At 36.9% G+C, this 18498-nt stretch overlaps 1 protein-coding gene across 10 annotated transcripts in view; it reads left to right on the forward strand.

Moving 5' to 3' along the window:
• The window catches only part of NRG1 (neuregulin 1), a 1074255-nt gene that overhangs the window by 897964 nt on the left and 157793 nt on the right, over positions 1-18498 (forward strand). For all 10 annotated transcript variants that reach the window (XM_072776370.1, XM_072776369.1, XM_072776371.1 and 7 more), the window contains exons 2-3: positions 3140-3317; positions 13316-13437. In XM_072776370.1, coding sequence (XP_072632471.1) covers positions 3140-3317; positions 13316-13437 — 300 coding nt within the window. The remainder of the gene's footprint in view (positions 1-3139; positions 3318-13315; positions 13438-18498) is intronic.

The following is an 18498-nucleotide window of genomic DNA, read 5'->3' on the forward strand; positions in this document are numbered from 1 at the left end:
GGTTGTTTCCTTCCCTTTGGGGAGAATTGGAGCCCCAAAGTCATGGGTATGAGGTTGAACCATATGAAGATTTCAGTGCCGGCCCAGTAACAGAATTTAATTGAATGATATGGTTTTAGGAAATATATTTGTGAATTAAAACTCCAATATTCCCAAGAATCTCCTTAATGACTGCAAACTTAACCAAAATTTTAAAATTTCATGAAATCTTGAGCGTTTTATTGAACTGCAGTGAGAGCAGATGAAAAAGGCAAGAAAACAGAGAGAAACCAAGATTCCTCTTTTTCTTGCTGTGTGTTTATGTGCATATGTATGTATATATTCCCTTATTTACTGAATTGTTTGAAACTTGATTGTAGACATCATGACATTTCATCCCCAGTACTGCAGCAGATACCACCTAAGAACACAAGGACCTTCTGTGTAACCACAGTGTAGTGACCACACTTGAGAAATTTCATGTTGATATGATACCTTGATTCCGATTTCCCCACGAGTCCCAATAATATCTTTCAGAGAGTTTTCTGTGATGCATGATTCAGTGATAGCTACACATTGCTTTTATTTGTCATGTCTTTTAATCTCCTTTCATCTCCCATCAGTTGTCACAGTTGGTCTTCTGTGGTCATTTATGACATCAGTGCTTCTGAAGTCCGGACGAGTTGTGTTGCAGAATATTCCTCCATTTGAATTTGTCTGATTGTTTTCTCATGTTTGAGATTCAGATTCTAAATGAATAAACAATAGATAGATAAAGAGGTAGACAAGAGGGGAAGGAGAGATAGGAGTGAGAAAGGGAAAGAGAGAAAAGGAAAAAGATGCAGATGATTTGATGAAAATTTGTTCAAACTAAAGAATCCAAAGTCTAGTAGATTTCTATTGAGACAGTATTGATAAGCAAGTGTGTGGAGTGGTGGGCGAGGGTACATGGTGCTTTATTGAGAGTTAAGTATTTCTGAAATAGTACAGTGAAAACCTTTTGCTTAAAGGCAAGGGAATAAACTTTGAGAGTTTCGATTGTGTGCTAAGTTAAATGTAAAACTCAGTGAAAACCAAAAAATATCAAACCTGTTCTTTTAGTTTATACGTAAAATAGTGAGGCAATTTATTTTTCTTAATATATGTAAGCTCGTTTCTTTCATGTCATTTAGCTCCAGCAAATTTGTTTCTTTAAAACCCTCTACCGGGCTCACAAAGTGGAAGATGATCTTCAAGAGTTAATGAGAACCTTCAGACACTATTCCAGATAGATGAGAATTTAGACTGTTTTTAAAAGCCTCCAAAACAGAGATTCATGGACCCCATCCTAAAAAGAAGACTCCTATAAAAATCTGTCCAGAAGTAAATCTTATTTTCAAGCTGTCAGAAAACAAGAACCAGATAAAATCATCAGATATCAAAGGCAAAGAACAGCTGAAATGAGTTTTCTATCTTGCCACTGTATCTTCGCATTAAGTGCCTACTTCTCCACCTCCTCTCCTAGCCTCTAAATAAATACTAAGGGCACATGTAATTTTAGGAGCTCTGCTAAGAAATCACAATGTTCAGATGGTTTTTGCTATAATTTATAGGAACCTTCCTCTGCTTGTTCCTGACATTTCTTTGGATTTACTTGGTAAAGGCAGACTTGTAGAAAAACAAACATACCCTGAATAGGAAAGGTACTTCATTTCCTGTTGGAACATGGCTCTGATTGCTGTCCTTGGAGTCCTGGTCACCATACCCAGTAATAATTACACTCTGGATCAGGGAAGGGCAGTCTTACTTGTCGTGGTTTGTTTTCTGGGATTTTCTGTTACTACCTGAACTGGAGCGGAAGTGGACTTGATAGTTGGCTTCTCTAAGACTCAGTGGACACAGAATTGTTGAGAACTCAGGTTGTGTGATGTTGGTTATTAAGTGAAATGTTGTATGCAGAGGAAAGTCCATTCATTATACTTTTGTTTTTTTTTAAAAAACTTTTATTTTGACAAAACCAGGCATGCTGTATTGAATCACATAACCAAACGGCATGCATACCTGTTGCTTGACTTCTGTGATGATCAACTAGCTTCTTGGGAAATTTGTTTCATTTTTATGCCTACCCATTCCCTACCACCATTTTGTTTTAATGCAAATCTCAGGTATTATAACATTTGATTCCTGTCAAATTGACAATTTGACATGCACATAGTAGTCATCTGAAATGGTCATTCATTGTCTGTAGGACAGCAACCGTAGGTCTAATAAATAAAAAAGTGATGTCACCAGAGAATTTCTGTCTTGAAGAAAGAAACATTATTATTATATTTTATTTTAAGGATTTTATTTATTTATTCATGAGAGACAGAGAGAGAGAGAGAGAGAGAGAGCAGAGACATAAGCAGAGGGAGAAGCAGGCTCCATGCAGGGAGCCTGATGTGGGATTCCACCCCAGGACCCCAGGATCCACCCTGAGTCAAAGGCAGATGCTCAACCACTGAGCCACCCAGGTGCCCCGAAAGGAACATCGTTAAGAGTGATGAATTCTCTTTGTTCTTTGGGCCACCTCTGATGATAGCAGAGTCTAACTCTGACTCTCCAGAAACATAATCATGAACAAGTCAGTCACTTAGCCATTTCTGAAATTAAACTTTCCCATTTAAAACATGGGTGTGATGCCTGCTGTATCTATTTACAGAATTCTGATGAAGATAATTTGTGATCTGAGATGTGCACATGCTTTACAAATAATGGCCTGTATGTTGTACACCTGAAACCAACAGAACATTTTGTGTTAACTATACTGGAATTAGAACTAATAATAATGATGATGAGGGCCTGGTTTGCATATTCTCCTTCAGCATAGGTTTTCATATTTTTGAAATGATCAATGTTCAGGACTTTACTGGCATCAGAACATGTAAAGATTGGGGAAGTAACCATCTAGAATATTTTATAATCTAGATTCTCCCCCACTCCCTTCTCAAGTAAATTTTATTTGGGCATTTTATTTTTCTCCAAGCTGAGATCCATTTTGGTTGACTCATTTTCCTCCCTCTCTCTCTCTCTTAGATAGTAAAACATTTGGGAATGGTGTCTTGATCAAGTTCACTTAAAATTAACATATTTCTTTTTGAAAGATGATCAGAATTTTTTTTCCTTCTCTTTTCTTGTTTAGCTTTGCCTCCCCGATTGAAAGAGATGAGAAGCCAGGAGTCTGCTGCAGGCTCTAAACTAGTGCTTCGGTGTGAGACCAGTTCTGAATACTCTTCTCTCAAATTCAAATGGTTCAAGAACGGGAATGAATTAAACCGAAAGAACAAACCACAAAACATCAAGATACAAAAAAAGCCAGGGTAAGTGTATTGCATATAATAGCAGAGGCAGTGTCTAGCAATAGAATGATATAAAATATAAAAATTATTTATGGTCCCAATAAATGAATTTTTTTTATGAAAAAGCTATGATCTATAATAGATGGAAAGGTTTTTCATTGTATGATGGCCAGAAATTGTATTATTATATAGGAAAGAGTTTGAAGTTTCTGATTCTTGCAGCTTCTGGAAAGGAAAGAAAAGAAAAGTTTGGATGGGGAGAGAACTTAGAGGATCTGGAGAGAGAAGGAGTAGTAGTAGCAGCTATAACTGGAATATGTTACATCTAAAAATCGGTTGCTTTAAAATAAGACAAATGCTGTTGAGAATACCAGTGCCTTCCACAATCAACATCCCAACTTCATGAGAAAGCTCAGTAAATACCCAGCTTTATGGAAAGAGAATGCAATTGCTTGAATTTGAACTATTTTCAAGTAAGAGGTTAATACATACAGTTATACCTAATAAGATTTTTTAATGGACAGTTCTGTGATACTACATCACCGCTGTAGCACATTAAAACATCAGATAATTTTGGCCAGCAAAAATCTTAAATCATCCTACCTTCATCGAGGAAGGACAAAGTTGGAAGGGCTCCATGTGATTCCCGTAACATCTTGGAGGCGTGTCCGTACCAACTCTAAAATGAGGCTCCTTTATTATTCCTATCCTCTTGATTTTTATATATTTCTTGAGTTAAAAAATCCTCTTCTAATATCAAACTACATTTTGAAATTAGGGAAGAGGTAAGTACATGAGAGTTTTGCTTGTAAATAGTCCTTTAATCGATGTGACATGTCTAATAGTACTTCCAGGCTCAAAGATACATTTTCTTTTCCTCACACTTGAAGGATTCCAGTGAAATCCCAGAGAACAGAAGCAACAGCAAAAGAATCTCCTCCTGTACTTTAATTTTATAGAACACCTACCAAAAAGTCACACAGTCATGAACAAGAGACAACAAAGTGATTATAATGGAAATTTAACTTAATCTTCCCAAAGTGTTTAATTGCTGTAATAACCATAATTACTGAATTTTTTCCCCCTAGTTTCCATGGTTTTATTGACTGTGCCTCTTATTCTCGTTACCGATTATGTCAGCAAGACTCTTTGACTTGGAAATACTATAATACAATGTGGAAAAAAGGGGGGCTTGGGTGGCTCAGTTGGTTAAGCGTCTACCTTTGGCTTAGGTCATGATCCCAGAGACCTAGGATCAAGCCCCATGTTGGGCTCCTTGCTCAGCAGGGGCCTGCTTCTCCCTCTCCCTCTGCCTGCCACTCTGCTTTCTTGTGCTCGCTTTTTCTCTATCAGATAAATAAAATCTTAGAAAAAAAAAAAAAGGTGTGGAGAAAAAAAGAGTGGATATTACTTTGAGGCAGGTGGTTCTTCAATGATACAAAAAAATAACACTGCAAAGTGACATAGTATTTTTTTTTTTTTTTTTTTTTTACAAAATCTCATTATTTGTTACATCATTCCCATAGGTAGGAAGGGAAGTTGAACCATACATGGGGGCTAATTTTACATACTAAGAAATTAAGATTCAAAGAAGTGTTCTATCTTGCCTTGAGTCACACAACTAGTAGGAAACTAAGCTGGAGCACAAATCTATTCCTTGGGTTCCTTAACACCTTATTCCTTCTTTTAAAAAGGGAAAGCATACATGTTTAATAACATGTACGTGTGGGGAGGGAGGAGGTAGAGTGAGTGAATGGAAAAAAATAACCATGACGCTTATAGAGAAGTTTAATAAGAAAAAGAATACTTTTAGATACTGGATTGAATAGAATTTGGTGTCTGTTTTGTTTTTCATCAGTGAAACACGTTAGTAAGAAACTAAGTTATCTTCACATGCAGGAGAATGTCTCGTTTCTTTCCACACGGCTGTCAAATGATATCAGTAATATTTAAGTGCTCACAGAAGGCTTTATGCTGGGAGTGTGGGGGAAATGGGAGAAGCATGAGTGTTATCTCTGCCCCCGGTGGGGAGGGTGTCACAGATTGTATAGGGATTCTCTGGTTTAGCCTTATCTGAGACATAGCTGTTCCAGAGGGTATTGCTACGGCACTCTTAGGGCTGGGGGGGCTTCGGGAGTTTTCAAGCATCCCATCCATTTGCAAATAGTGACTTTTTAGAAAATTACTATTTATATTAATGTAAATTCTACTTTAAGTCAAGATTTAATCAGGGAGATATCCCTAATGTTTGATCGAGTGCATCATACATACATTAAAGCCTAGTGTTAAATTGTAGGTTACTGACTGTAAGTGCCATGAGGTTGGGAAGTAGGAGGGACCCCCAGGAGCTTCCTGAGTAGCCATGAGGAGGTGGATTTGAGGCTGCTGAGGGAGGAGAATCTCCTCTGGCTAGGTGGGTGGGCTGGACTGGGCCATTATAGAGAAAGAGCAGAATTATAGCCAGTAGCAAGTTCTGTTTACAGGACAGTCAAGAGGTCAGCAACTGGTTGGATGGGAAATTTTGCCCTTTATGGGACAAGTTGCTGTGTGTCAGACCGTGGGCTAGATGCTCGGTACATAGACATGAATAACAAGCTCCTTGCTCTCAAGAGGCAAGTGGTAGAGAGGGGATAGAGTTAGAATACTCAATCTTAAGTGGCACAGTAGTGATAGTCATGGGATGTCATGGCAAGAAGCTAGCACAGAAGGGGACTGGGTCAGGGATGGAGGAGGCTTCCAAGAAAGAAGAGGAGGAACAAGGGAGGGAGAAGCTAGGTTTATCTAGGCTGAACAGAACAAAACATCTTCCAACTGGGATTATTCAGTCTGAGGATGATGCTTGGGGAGAAACAAATGAAGATGGGTAGATAAGGAGAACAAGGTTTTGAAAACGGTACATATATGCTTAAAGAGGTAATTTGTTACATGGCTCGGATGACATATAAAATGATCATTAGTATTCAGAAAAGCATTTTCATGTTGGCCTCATAGGTCCAGACAGCTAACAGCACTGTCTACATATTAATAAATTCCCATTATACCAGAAAGGCCCATATTCAGAAATTACTTCTTTTAAATAGCAGCCTTGCTGGAAAGAATTAAATGGAAAACAAAAAAGAAAAAAGATGTTTTATTCAGCTTATGTGGCTGTAAATTACTCTTGGCAAAGCATTGTAACATATTAGATCTTCCAAAAATCCGACACTTTGTGTAAAGTGATCCATTAGTGTTGTCATCTTTTTTTAAGGTTAAAGGACCAAACGGAATCCAAACTTAATCAACATTTGCAGCGTGCCCTATTATTTCAACTTGTCCTATAAATATAAGAGAATGGATACTATTATTGTTATACTCATTTTTAAAAAAATGAATGCCCTCAGCATGAAGGAAGTTCGGTTTCTTGCTATAGATCTAATGCCGATGAATAGTAAAGCTTGGATTTGAAATTAAGTCTGAGGGATCCCTAGGTGGCGTAGCGGTTTGGCGCCTGCCTTCGGCCTAGGGCGCGATCCTGGAGACCCGGGATCGAATCCCACATCGGGCTCCCGGTGCATGGAGCCTGCTTCTCCCTCTGCCTGTGTCTCTGCCTCTCTCTCTCTCTCTCTCTCTGTGACTATCATAAATAAATAAAAAAAAAAAAAAAAAAAAAAGATTTGAAATTAAGTCTGAATCTCTGCCTCCTGTCTTCTCACAGTTACTGGTGGTTTTTTTATGTATGGTAAAGTCACAACACAGGGCTAGGGTCACATACGGACATAGGGTAATGTCTTTAATAAAATTCTCATTTTTCAGTTTCATCTACATATTCACAATTTTTCGTTACTAAGATATTCAAACTCTTTTTTTTTTTTAATTTTTTATTTATTAATGATAGTCACAGAGAGAGAAAGAGAGGCAGAGACACAGGCAGAGAGAAGCAGGCTCCATGCACCGGGAGCCCGACGTGGGAATCGATCCCGGGTCTCCAGGATCGCGCCCTAGGCCAAAGGCAGGCGCCAAACCGCTGCGCCACCCAGGGATCCCAGATATTCAAACTCTTATGGTTTGCAGTGGTTGCTCTGTTCCTTAAAACTTTATCTTGGGTTTTGATCAACCAAGCAGAGGTGAATTGTCAGGTTTAGGATTTCCTTGAGATTCTCTCTTTCTCTTTCTCTCTCTCTCTCTCTCTCTCTTTTTTTTTTTTTCAAAGAAAAAATGTTGACTCTTTTCCATCCCTTAGTCTAGGTTTCTTTTTCACTTAATCTAGATCGTACATAGGAGCCAGAATTTCCTTTTCATCCCTGAGTGCTGCGAAAAGACTTCACACCAATCAGCAATTTCTGTTATTTTGTAAAGTCTTCTCATCCTTCTGCCCCTGCTCCTACTCAAACTACATTCTTACATGTTCTTCCTATGATTTTGAATTTACATCTGAGCCTGTGTTTGTTGTATTTGGCAAAGCGATATGTGGAACCAATTTAAAAAAATGGAAACTGCCCTCATGTTATGTGTCTGCTTATCCCTTTGTTCTGTTTCCTCTGCCCGGTGGATAATTTTGACCAAGAAAAGTGGTTAAAGAGCATGACGTATGACAGATTCATATTCGAGGCTGCTGGATTGGCCTCGTTTAAATATCTGTTCTATGTTAGCCTTACTAGAGGCTGACTTCCCACTGTTTGTGTATGGCACACTTTTCGGATGCCCTTGGTTCTGTCTCAGCTCTTCATTTCCACTCTCACATATTTTAATTTTGTTTGAGATTGGGTCTAATTGGTTTTGTCAAATTTCTGTGAAAACTGTAGAGGAATACTTTCTTTTGTTGTCAATTATTGCAGGTCCTTTGACTCTATACTAGAAAAAGTCCACACACATCCCCTTCTTTTATCAGTTAAGCAGCTCTTGGAGGTCATTTTAATTTTATATGTAAGGAAATCTCAAATTCCTTAGGTATAAATGGGAATTCTCAGTGCCTATTTCATATGGCTTATGTGAGGCATTTGGTGCAATGCCTGGTTTTGTATAGTATGACAGTTGCTTGTGAAACCCTTCTCCTCCTCCTCCCTTATCCTTCTTATTATTGGCAGTTTGACAGTATCTGAAGCTGTATCGAATACACACACACACACACACACACACACACACACATACACACAGACATGCTTACACACATTCATGGAGTTCATATATGATTCCTTAGAGATCAGGGGAATAGATTTATATGAACTGAGGAGATATTCTCTATATGCGTTTAAGTTGCCTTGGCCTATAAACTGTGGTGGAAGAATCAAGCCAAATTATGACAAAGAAGATAGTAGTTTTTGGAACCTTGAATCCATCCTCTGAGCACTTATTGAAAAAATAGTTAGCATTTTGATATTCAAAAAGGAGAAATTAGTATTTAGAACTTTCATATTTAAATCAGTCTGTCTTAATTTATTTTTACATCATATTGTTTTTCTTAGTCCAAAGATAATATGTACCTATAAAAAAATCAAAATAGTGCAGGAAGATGAAATGTAATTGTAATAATAGCTAATACTTACTGGGAGCTTACTGGATTCCAACCATTATTTTAGACACTTTACATGAGTTAACTCTTTTAATACTTGTAGAAAATGAAAATCCACCAAAACATCAACCCCTCCCAGGTTTCTAGATAACTCATTAGTTCAAGAGCAAAAAAGTTATTTTATGATTGGATGGGAATGCAACACTTTTTCCAAGTTAACTTCCTTCCTGTGGAGAACATATGGTAGCCTATTGAAGAGAGTACAACAAGACTGTTGTATCCATACTTATCAAAGTCTCAGATCTTTGCAATGTATAATTTTCAAGAAAGGTTTGTCTATTTCTACTTTCTTCCTAGTTCCCATGCTGTACACTAGGACCTACAGATTGGAGTCTCATAATTCAAAATATCATTGGAGTTCACAGGGGTCCCAATGATCATTTGGATCAGTGGTTTTCCCATTGTGTCCCTGGAGAAAATCTTAAGTTTCCACTGAACTGAAAATGAGCCACTCTGACCTGAACACCTTTGTCTCTTTATGATAGTTTTGAATATGAGGTTCTAATTTAAACAGGATTTTTTTTTTCAAAATAGTTTAAACCACTGATCTAATTTAATCCTTTCTCCGCATAGAGATATTCTTGACAGGTGGTTATCCAGACTTGAATCTTTGCAAAGAGAAAGACACCCTCCCCATTTTTGAATGTTCAAAAACTCTTCCTTATCACTCAAAATATGCCTTTTTTTCCTGTCAGACATCATTCTGCTTTCAAAAGCCTCCCCAAATAGTTTTCTCTTCTAGGTGACAACCATGAAATATATTTTAAAAAGCTACCCATATCTTGTTCATAGTTGCCTGCCAATAGGACCTCTGTTCTTTAACAGAATCTTCTCTAGTGATAAGATTTATAAGCCCTATTCAATTGTAATCAACCTCTTCTAAGTCCTCTAGTTATTGATATTTTTTCATCAGATGCCACTTCAAAACATAATTAAATATTCTAGATGTGATCCAGCCTATGAACAATGTATTGAGACTTTTATCCAATTTGATTTATGCTGTTTTAATATTAATATGGCCAAACATTGTATAAGTTTCTTTCTTTCTTTCTTTTTTTTTTTTTTTACTAGTTGTTTAAAATGGAATAATGTTAAATGCACGGCTAATTGAAATCCTTTTTTCTGTATATATTATTGTCAAGGCACATCTCTGCAAGCCTGTACTTCTGTTACTGATTTTTGAACTGAAGTGTATTTGTTATGCTTATCTTGATTAAATTGAATCTTAGTCTTGGCCCATTGATGTTCAGTCCCAGAATTCCCAAGGGTGTTCTCTATTGAAAGGATACCTTAGCTGCATGTCATGCCTTCCTTAGAAAGTACATATTTGCATAAAAACCATTAAGAGGTACTGTTGGAGAGAAATCTATTTAACTTTGTTCAATGCAATATTTATTTGATAGAAAAATTTTCTTTTATTTCTTGTTCTTTCCCTTATTTTTTTAAGCATAAAATTTATATACATCATTTGGAATAATATTCCAGGAAACACTGTGTAGGCCTATTAGGAGAATTTTTATTTTAAGAACTATCCCTTAAAGATTATGTTAACTATAAAGCTGATTCCCATGTTTCCTATAGTTTGATATAGTTCAGTAGTTAAAATATAAATGGCACAGCATCGAGAAAAAACTCCACGCAAATCATCAGCTTACATGAATAGGGAAGAAAGAGTGTTCTTGGAATTATTATAACCTCGAGGTGTTATACGTTCTTGGGTTATTGTTGTGATAATCTTAGAATTAAGATTGGGGGCTTAACAAGAAAAGTTATCATTTTCTTACTTTAGGAATTCACTTTCCTCTGTGTTGAAAACCAGGGTATTATTCCTCAACCTGACGTTCTTCATGATTTACCTATCAATTATTATTAGTGGTTTCATGGTTGTACAAGAAAATTCTTCCAGCTAATTATGCTATTTGGGGCTGGATAAGCTTATTGTAGTATTTATTACATTGTTTCTGACTGTTCTTTATAGGTGTGTGTCATGAAGGAAACTTGGCATACATCGACAAATTTGTATAAATAGCCAATAATCCATTAAGGAGAACACTAGATTTGAGTACTCCAAACTAGGCTTAAAAGTTAGCAGAACTCGGTGGGTGTAACATGCTAATATTGTGTTTTGATAATTTTAAAAGTTCTTGAAAAAAAAAGTTCTTGTAGTTTATAATTAGATCTTTATATCAACTTGCCAATACGCTTGCCTTCGGATTGTTCTATTTTGGTTTTAGGGATATACTTCAGGGAAGCTTTTCTGTGGCGAACCTCTCTAGTTAATATGTGAATATCCCTGCATAGATAGCCCTTGATCCCACCTCTCCCCCTCTCCCCCACCCATTACAGCTAAACCGGCTGTTATTATATTAGATCCACTTTATCAACTTTGTTCTGTGCACCATTATTTTCAGGAACTAGATATGTTACGTGGATGACAAGGATTCCATCGTCAAATAAATTTGAGAGTAACTAAATAATGTATTCCCCTCTTATAGAGTCAGAGTACATTAGCATATTAAAGACTTTGAGAATTCCTGAGGATTAACAACAACAAAAAGCCTGTTTTTATTAACCTAGTGCCTTCCAAATTTGAGTACAGTACCCTTTGTTTGATTTTCTCAGGTTTCCCTATTGGCTGACATTGTTCTGAATCATTAATTTTTCAATCCATATGTTGGTTTGACTGTTGCCGCCTTGGTCTGGCCCTCCGATTGTCTCTGCCCTCTTAACGGAAGGCATCCTCCTTTCCTGCAGCCAACATGTAGTAACATTAGAGCCTGGAGAGAGCTTAAGTGGGAGCATCCAAGTATTTTCCTCGTTCATTCACACAGTCATCCAATAATGTTTGAGGATGCACCAAGGACAAAGCTGTAGCATATCCCCATAGAACTGTGTGAGGGTGCCAACAAGTTTAAATTATGGACTCCCCCTCCAGAGTGTATGTGCTAATTTGAAAAATAAGATATACTTCAAGAACTGTGAGAATCATGGGAGAGGAACTTCAGGCCTTTCAGAATTTAGACTAAGAGGGCAGCAGCAGCCACCTGATTAGGAAAGGTTTAATGAAAGAATTGGCATTTGAGTTGGTCCTGAGAAGTGAGCTAATATCTTGCAATACAATAGCCCCTTTTATAGGAGGAAGAAAGGGCACAAGCAAATGCACCATGATGGAAGCCCATATTGTTACATATGGGTCAGGGTGGGGCAGTCAATTCAGTAGACTGGAAGAGAAGAGAAGGAATTGAAGTTTCATTAATTAAGTTAGAATAACTGATCGAATCAGATTAGTAACAGATGACAAGAAGACCAGAAAGTTCACTATAAAACTAGGATGGTGTAACTTATGGGAGCTTTGCCTGTAATTTTGAGTTGCCATCTTTGCTTCCGACTTTCTTTCTCCTGCTTTCATCCCAAGAGCCCAGGCAGTCAGGACCAGGTGTGAGTATACAGGGATGCTTTTTTTTTTTTTTAAGATTTTATTTATACATAAGAGACACACAGAGAGAGGCAGAGGGAGAAGCAGGTGCCCTTAGGGGGGAGTCTGATGTGGGATTTGATCCCAGGATCCCGGGATCATGTTCTGGGCTGAAGGCAGACACTCAACCACTGAGCCACCCAGGTGCCCCTACAGGGATGCTTTTATTTTTTTATTTTTATTTATTTATTTTTTTACAGGGATGCTTTTAAAAGACTTTAGTAAACTCTACCAGTCCCAGTGGTTCCGTGTTTTTAAATCATGGAGACTGCTTAAATTATTGGCTATACGCAACAGTAAAACATAGATGAATCCAAATCACAACATTGCCTATGTTTGAAAGAGTGTTGAATATTGATTTAATATGCAGTTGTGTGTGCTGCTGTTATACATTTATTTCAGTCTTAAGAATGATTTGTGTCCTTCTATGCTCCTAGCAATGTGAATCTTCTTAAAGATAAATACCCTTTCTTTTGTAAGTGGTAAATCCTTTTCATTCAAAATTAACATAAGTCTTGATGTTACTCTACTGAGAAAAGTGCAGAGCATTTTAATCTATTCTAGCCTTCCTTAAGTCTCTGTCCTTACCGTATCTGTAAATGATTTTATACTATTTTAATCTTTCTAGTGGCTGATGATATTTAGATATAGAAAGGAAGAAAATTTACCAATTGGTTTGAAGAAAAAATCTGAGGCATAATGTATTTAGTTCTTGTGGTGGAGTAATAAGAAGAAAAATTAGGGAAGATGTCCTTTAAATTACTAATCTGGATGATAAAATTAGGGCCATGTCCATGGTATAATTTAAATGTGATATACCTCATCTTTACTCTTGGTCAAATCATACGTTTGTGTGTTAGTGAGTCGTGTTGTAATGTGGTATGTGTGGAGTGGGGAAGGGGAGTTTGACAACCCTGAAACTACGGAGAAATAGATTTTGTTGGTCATTGTATTTTGGTGAAATATACTTACACCACTTTGGTCCTGATCTTCTAGGAAGTCAGAACTTCGCATTAGCAAAGCATCACTGGCTGATTCTGGAGAATATATGTGCAAAGTGACCAGCAAATTAGGAAATGACAGTGCCTCTGCCAATATCACCATCGTGGATTCAAATGGTAAGAGATACCTACTACATTCTGTTTCTCAGGCTGTAAGAGGAATAATCCAGATATGTGGTGAGAATTGATAATAAACTGGTGTGTTAAATCTCATCATGAACAAATAAAAAACATGGAAGGAAAACCATACACTTCAAGTATCTTGTGTGTCTTCCATAAAACATACTTCCATAAAAGTGTGTCTCTACTCCTTGAGGTGATATAAATCTAAAACATACATAAATTTTTATTTTTTAAGAATTTCAATAAGGTCATGAATGGCAGAAACAGGATGGGTTACTAAAAGAGTTTATACTTCCTATTTAAATTTGTCAGAGAGGGCTGTCAAGTCTTTGGCTCTATCAATAACAGAGTATGTGTGTGTATATATATGTGTGTGTATTTATATACAGAATACATATGTATGTGCAGGATATATGTATATTACATACATATGTATGAACATATGTATATTATGTATGAATATACGTGGTGTGTATGTGTGTGTGTGTGTGTGTGTGTGTGTGTGTGTAACAAAATATAGTCCCAATTCAGTCCTGGAAATTTGAATGTTCTCATACGTGTTTTTAATTCAGCTGGCTCTAGGTCATAGGAAGTTAGGCCCATCAATTTTTTTAAGTCTGTTAGTTCCGAAATTAGGAGAGTCTTAGAACCAAAGCATTTCCTACTATGTATAGTCTTCAGCTTCTGCTTTCTTGAGAATGGTGCCAGGGATATTTGTTAAACAAATGAGTGACTTGGAGGTAGAAGGTGTCACTTACCCTCCAGCAACTTCTCTGAGTTATCTGAAGAAGTAAAAGAACCACAGCTGGTGGCCATTTGCTCATGATACTCTACTACTCCACAGTTTGATGGAGTCATCTCTAGAAGCTCATGATGAGCTAGCAGTAAGTGCCTCGTCTCTTGAAATAATAAAATGTGACTTCAAAACCCTTTGGTGCTTCTTTCCCTTCTGCATTATGACATTTAACTACTGCCTACACAAGCCCTGTCATCTGCTATAAAGCCAAGCCTAATTACACCGCTCCACTCTAGGCGGAGATGAGAAAGAGTGCCCACTGTAGAAGCCTAATCTCTGAAAGTGGTAAGGTAAAAATGCAAGACCAGCAAGGGAAGAGCAAAAATAACTTTAAGGGTCAACTGCATAGGAGACTGATGTAGTTTGTGTCTGTTGACTTAGTAGGACAGGAAGAAGGGGAGTAAGATAAAAATACTGAACAGGGTTGGGAAGATTGCAGGTTAATTCCCAGCTTTCTCTGGATTCCCGAATGAACTGCTGTGTTGCAGGGTAATCAGAGTTCATTACTTTAAATTTAAATGCCTCCCTCCACAGAGAGTAAAGGACAACAGTGAAAAGCAGTTTCTGTCACTATTTTTAGGAGCTGCGTTTATAGTTGAAATTGTAAAAGCCATTTAAAATTTATATGAGTAAATATAGCATCACTTTACTCTATCATCAGCACAGGTTAAGCAGTAAGTATGCTGCTGGTGTTATTTTACCCCACGTAGAATTTTATAGGATGTAACTTGAAACAGAAATTTAAAAACCAATTTCAGTGGCCTATTCTTTTTTTTCTCTTTTCTATTGTACTATGTTTGGTGGTTTGTTCTCAGCCTGTCATTGGCTTGGTTCAGTGTGTTTCCCTGTGGTAAATGCTATTGAATTATGGTTTTGACACTTGAATTTGATTTGTAGAGCTATGTATACTATAAATTCCCAGGAAAATGCAATTAGAATAAGTGTCATGGTTTCACTGAGTGTTTACAGTCCTATTATATTATTCCGTGTTTTCTGATTTACAGGATTAAGCAGTGAATTATTTACTACTATATTATTCTTGGCCAAAGCCCATAGGGCTTTTGTTGTTGTTGTTAATTTTAGGGTGCCGAGGGATACTATGGCTCTTTACATTTCGCTCATAAGAGAGACGTCCAGCGCATTTTTCCATATTAATTCATTCAAGAATTGGTGTCATATTTGAGTATTTAGTATTGGCCATAGAGAAATGAAAGTTGGGATGTTTCTGATAATCTATCTTTTTTACCTGACAAGAGTAAAGAGAAGTTTTTGGAATATTATAAGGAAGTCATTCTTAAACAAACAACTAAAATTCTTTATAGAATGATTCGGTTTTACTGGCTTACATAGAGCATCTGAGGGGAGAATCTCAATTACAATGCAGGGGAGTCTTGTTTTTATTTTCTTCTTAGAACCCTACGAATAGTCCCCCATTGTATTTAAAGAGAAATGTGAGCTTAGTGTGTGTCTGAAAACAGACCCATTCAGGATCATGAGATATTCAGTAGCAAAGGGGAGGACATTTCTTGAATTCCTGATCCAGTGTAGCTCACTCTGTACCTGACTGCATGTTTGGGAATGTTGAAGTAGATTCTTCAGTTTGTGAAGGAAAAAAACAAAAAACAAAAAACAAAAAACAAAAAAAAACCTGAAGGAAAGATACGAGGCATAAGGAAGGATAGAGAAGTTCTATGGGGAAGACATGGAACTTCATTATAACTGGGCATCCAAGAGAAAAATGTACCCAGGGCATAAATAAAAATTTAAGTAAATGGGAGTTTCTGGATCTTTTCTCTAGTGTCTGCCTTTAATGTGCTTCAAATACTCTCTTGAAGCTTCTGGTCCTTTTATCATCTCACCTCCTGCTTTCAACTATGCCTCTTCATAATTACCAACTTTAACCTGATTATGATCTCACTTGGCCATATTTTTTTCATGGCTCTTTTTAAGGCATTCTTTCCATTTTAACTCCTATTGTGTGATTGTTTTCTTAGTTCCCCAATCAGATTCCCTATTGCGAGAATCTGATTGGCAGAGTTTACTGTGCCAGACCATTTGCAAAGACCCACGGAGCTTACAAATCATCCACCCTCTGGTCAGGTGCCCACCAAAGGCTCAGCCCAGGAGGGTGAAACTGGAAACATGGCCGCCTAGAAACGCCCTTCTCCTCAGAGGCTGAGGGCGGCCTGCTGTTCATCAGAGCCTGTGGCTTTGGCAGCCACCATGAGACACAAGGCCAATGTGTTCTGCTTGTTGGGAGACTCGCTTTTCCCCCAACACCTCAGGGACATAGTTGCAGCACAACCAAAAAGAAAATAATCTTTCCGATCCTTCAGCCTCTTCTACTGCCCTCTTTGAATTTGCTCTATTCAGATCCATTCTACTTATCAAAGAAGTCTCCACTCAGGTCTGGCACTCTCTGGGACTCAGATACACAAACTTGTGTTGTCATATCCCTGTCTCCCTAGAAATCTGGGCAAACACTGCACAGAAACACTCTTTCAGAGGGAAAAAGCACTCTACTGTGGTTATAAACTGCCACAAGGCCAAACCTTCTCTTCCTAAATGTGTATTTATTATTGACTTGGGCTTAGAGAGTGGAATTCTCAAGAATTTCATTTCCTTCTGGGGGTCCTAGAAAAAAAATCTTAAAAATAAGAAAGTGTTATCAAAACATTATATTATGTAGAACTCCCCTTGAGATTTTAATTTATATTTTCTACAAAATATTAGCCATTTTTTTAATTTTGTGCTGTCTCACTCATCTTTCCCATATTTCTCCTATAAGTACATAACTGTGGTCTGATAATATCTGCACAGGTTGCCTTGCTGAAAGATCCTGGTATGCTGCTATGAGCTAATTATCCTAATTTCATACTAATCAAAAGATTCCTTGTGCCATACTGAAATTCTCACACAGGTGCCTTCTTTGCACTAAGATGTTTAGAATATATTTTGGTACAAGATTCTAGGAGAGATGGCAGGGGCAAGGAGAAGGAAGATATGCACAAGAGATTATTTCTTTTCTCCCTAGAAAAAAATGAAGAATGTAGCAAGATGACTTTGCTATTTGGTGCTATTTTAAATTCCCAAACCTAACTATAGAACCATCAGGAAAAAATTAGCATGGATCATAAAAGTCTTCCATCCAACATTAGGAACTTTCTGCAATGAAACTCATTGTTTAGATTTGCTTAGATTAGCAACTAGGTATAAATTAAATAACAAAAAACCCAAGAAGTTCTCCTTGAATTGTTATATGTTTGACATAATGACCATATTTTCATAATTTTTGAATGTTTAGAAAAGAATGAGTATATGTATATATACATATAAATGTGTATATATATGTATGTGTGTATATATATACACACACATAGAGACAGCCAGTCACAATGTTAAGCTACGTTTTAGAAATGTATATATTTTCTGCCTTTTCTAATGCCTTTTAATCCCAATCTTATTGGAAAAAAGAATTTGCCCTATAGTAGATAGATACACACATATGCAATCTGCTAATTACTTTGGGACTATGTGGATCTAACAAAGACCAGTTGAGGTTTCATATAAAGAAGGATCTCATAGGCAGTCATCATTACATGATGGGTTATGGGAGGATCCTTTCATGAATTCAAATATGGCAGCTTAAGAGGCCACATACACCATGCTTACATAGCTTGTACGCTGTATGTTCATTTTTATTTGCCTTTCATTTGGCTTGGTCTTTATGCAGGAGACCTTAATTTCGCAATTAATTCTTAGCTAAGAAGCTCCATAAAAACTTTTGGGCATCTGTTTAGAGAAGACAGTAATAGACCTAACTGGTTTTCAAATTAATTAAGTACTGCAGTCTTTAAAAGATTAATACAAAAGAATATACAAACTAATCAATCATATCCTCTACCAGATTTTCTTTTCTTTCTTTCTTTTTTCTTTCTTTTTTTTTTTTTTTAATCAGGAGAAAAATTGAGTGAGATTCAATATCCCATAGGAACATTGGGCTTCTAACAATAAATTTGCTGACCAAAAATATTATTTCCACAAAATTTGCCGAATATATCAGTTGGTCCTTTAAAAAATTGGCTCATAGGGGTAACAGGCTTCATTTCCCCCTCTCTCAAATTGATGGCATTGTTGGAAATGCTGTGATACTGGTAAATAAGTGATTATTAAACTGACAATCATATAAAATGTTTTGTAATATGAAAAGCATATCAGATTGGATTTCCATGAAGGCTACTAAGGAAGAACAATATGAG

Source organism: Canis lupus, chromosome 15 (genome assembly GCF_048164855.1).
Source record: "Canis lupus baileyi chromosome 15, mCanLup2.hap1, whole genome shotgun sequence".
Lineage (NCBI taxonomy): Eukaryota > Metazoa > Chordata > Mammalia > Carnivora > Canidae > Canis > Canis lupus.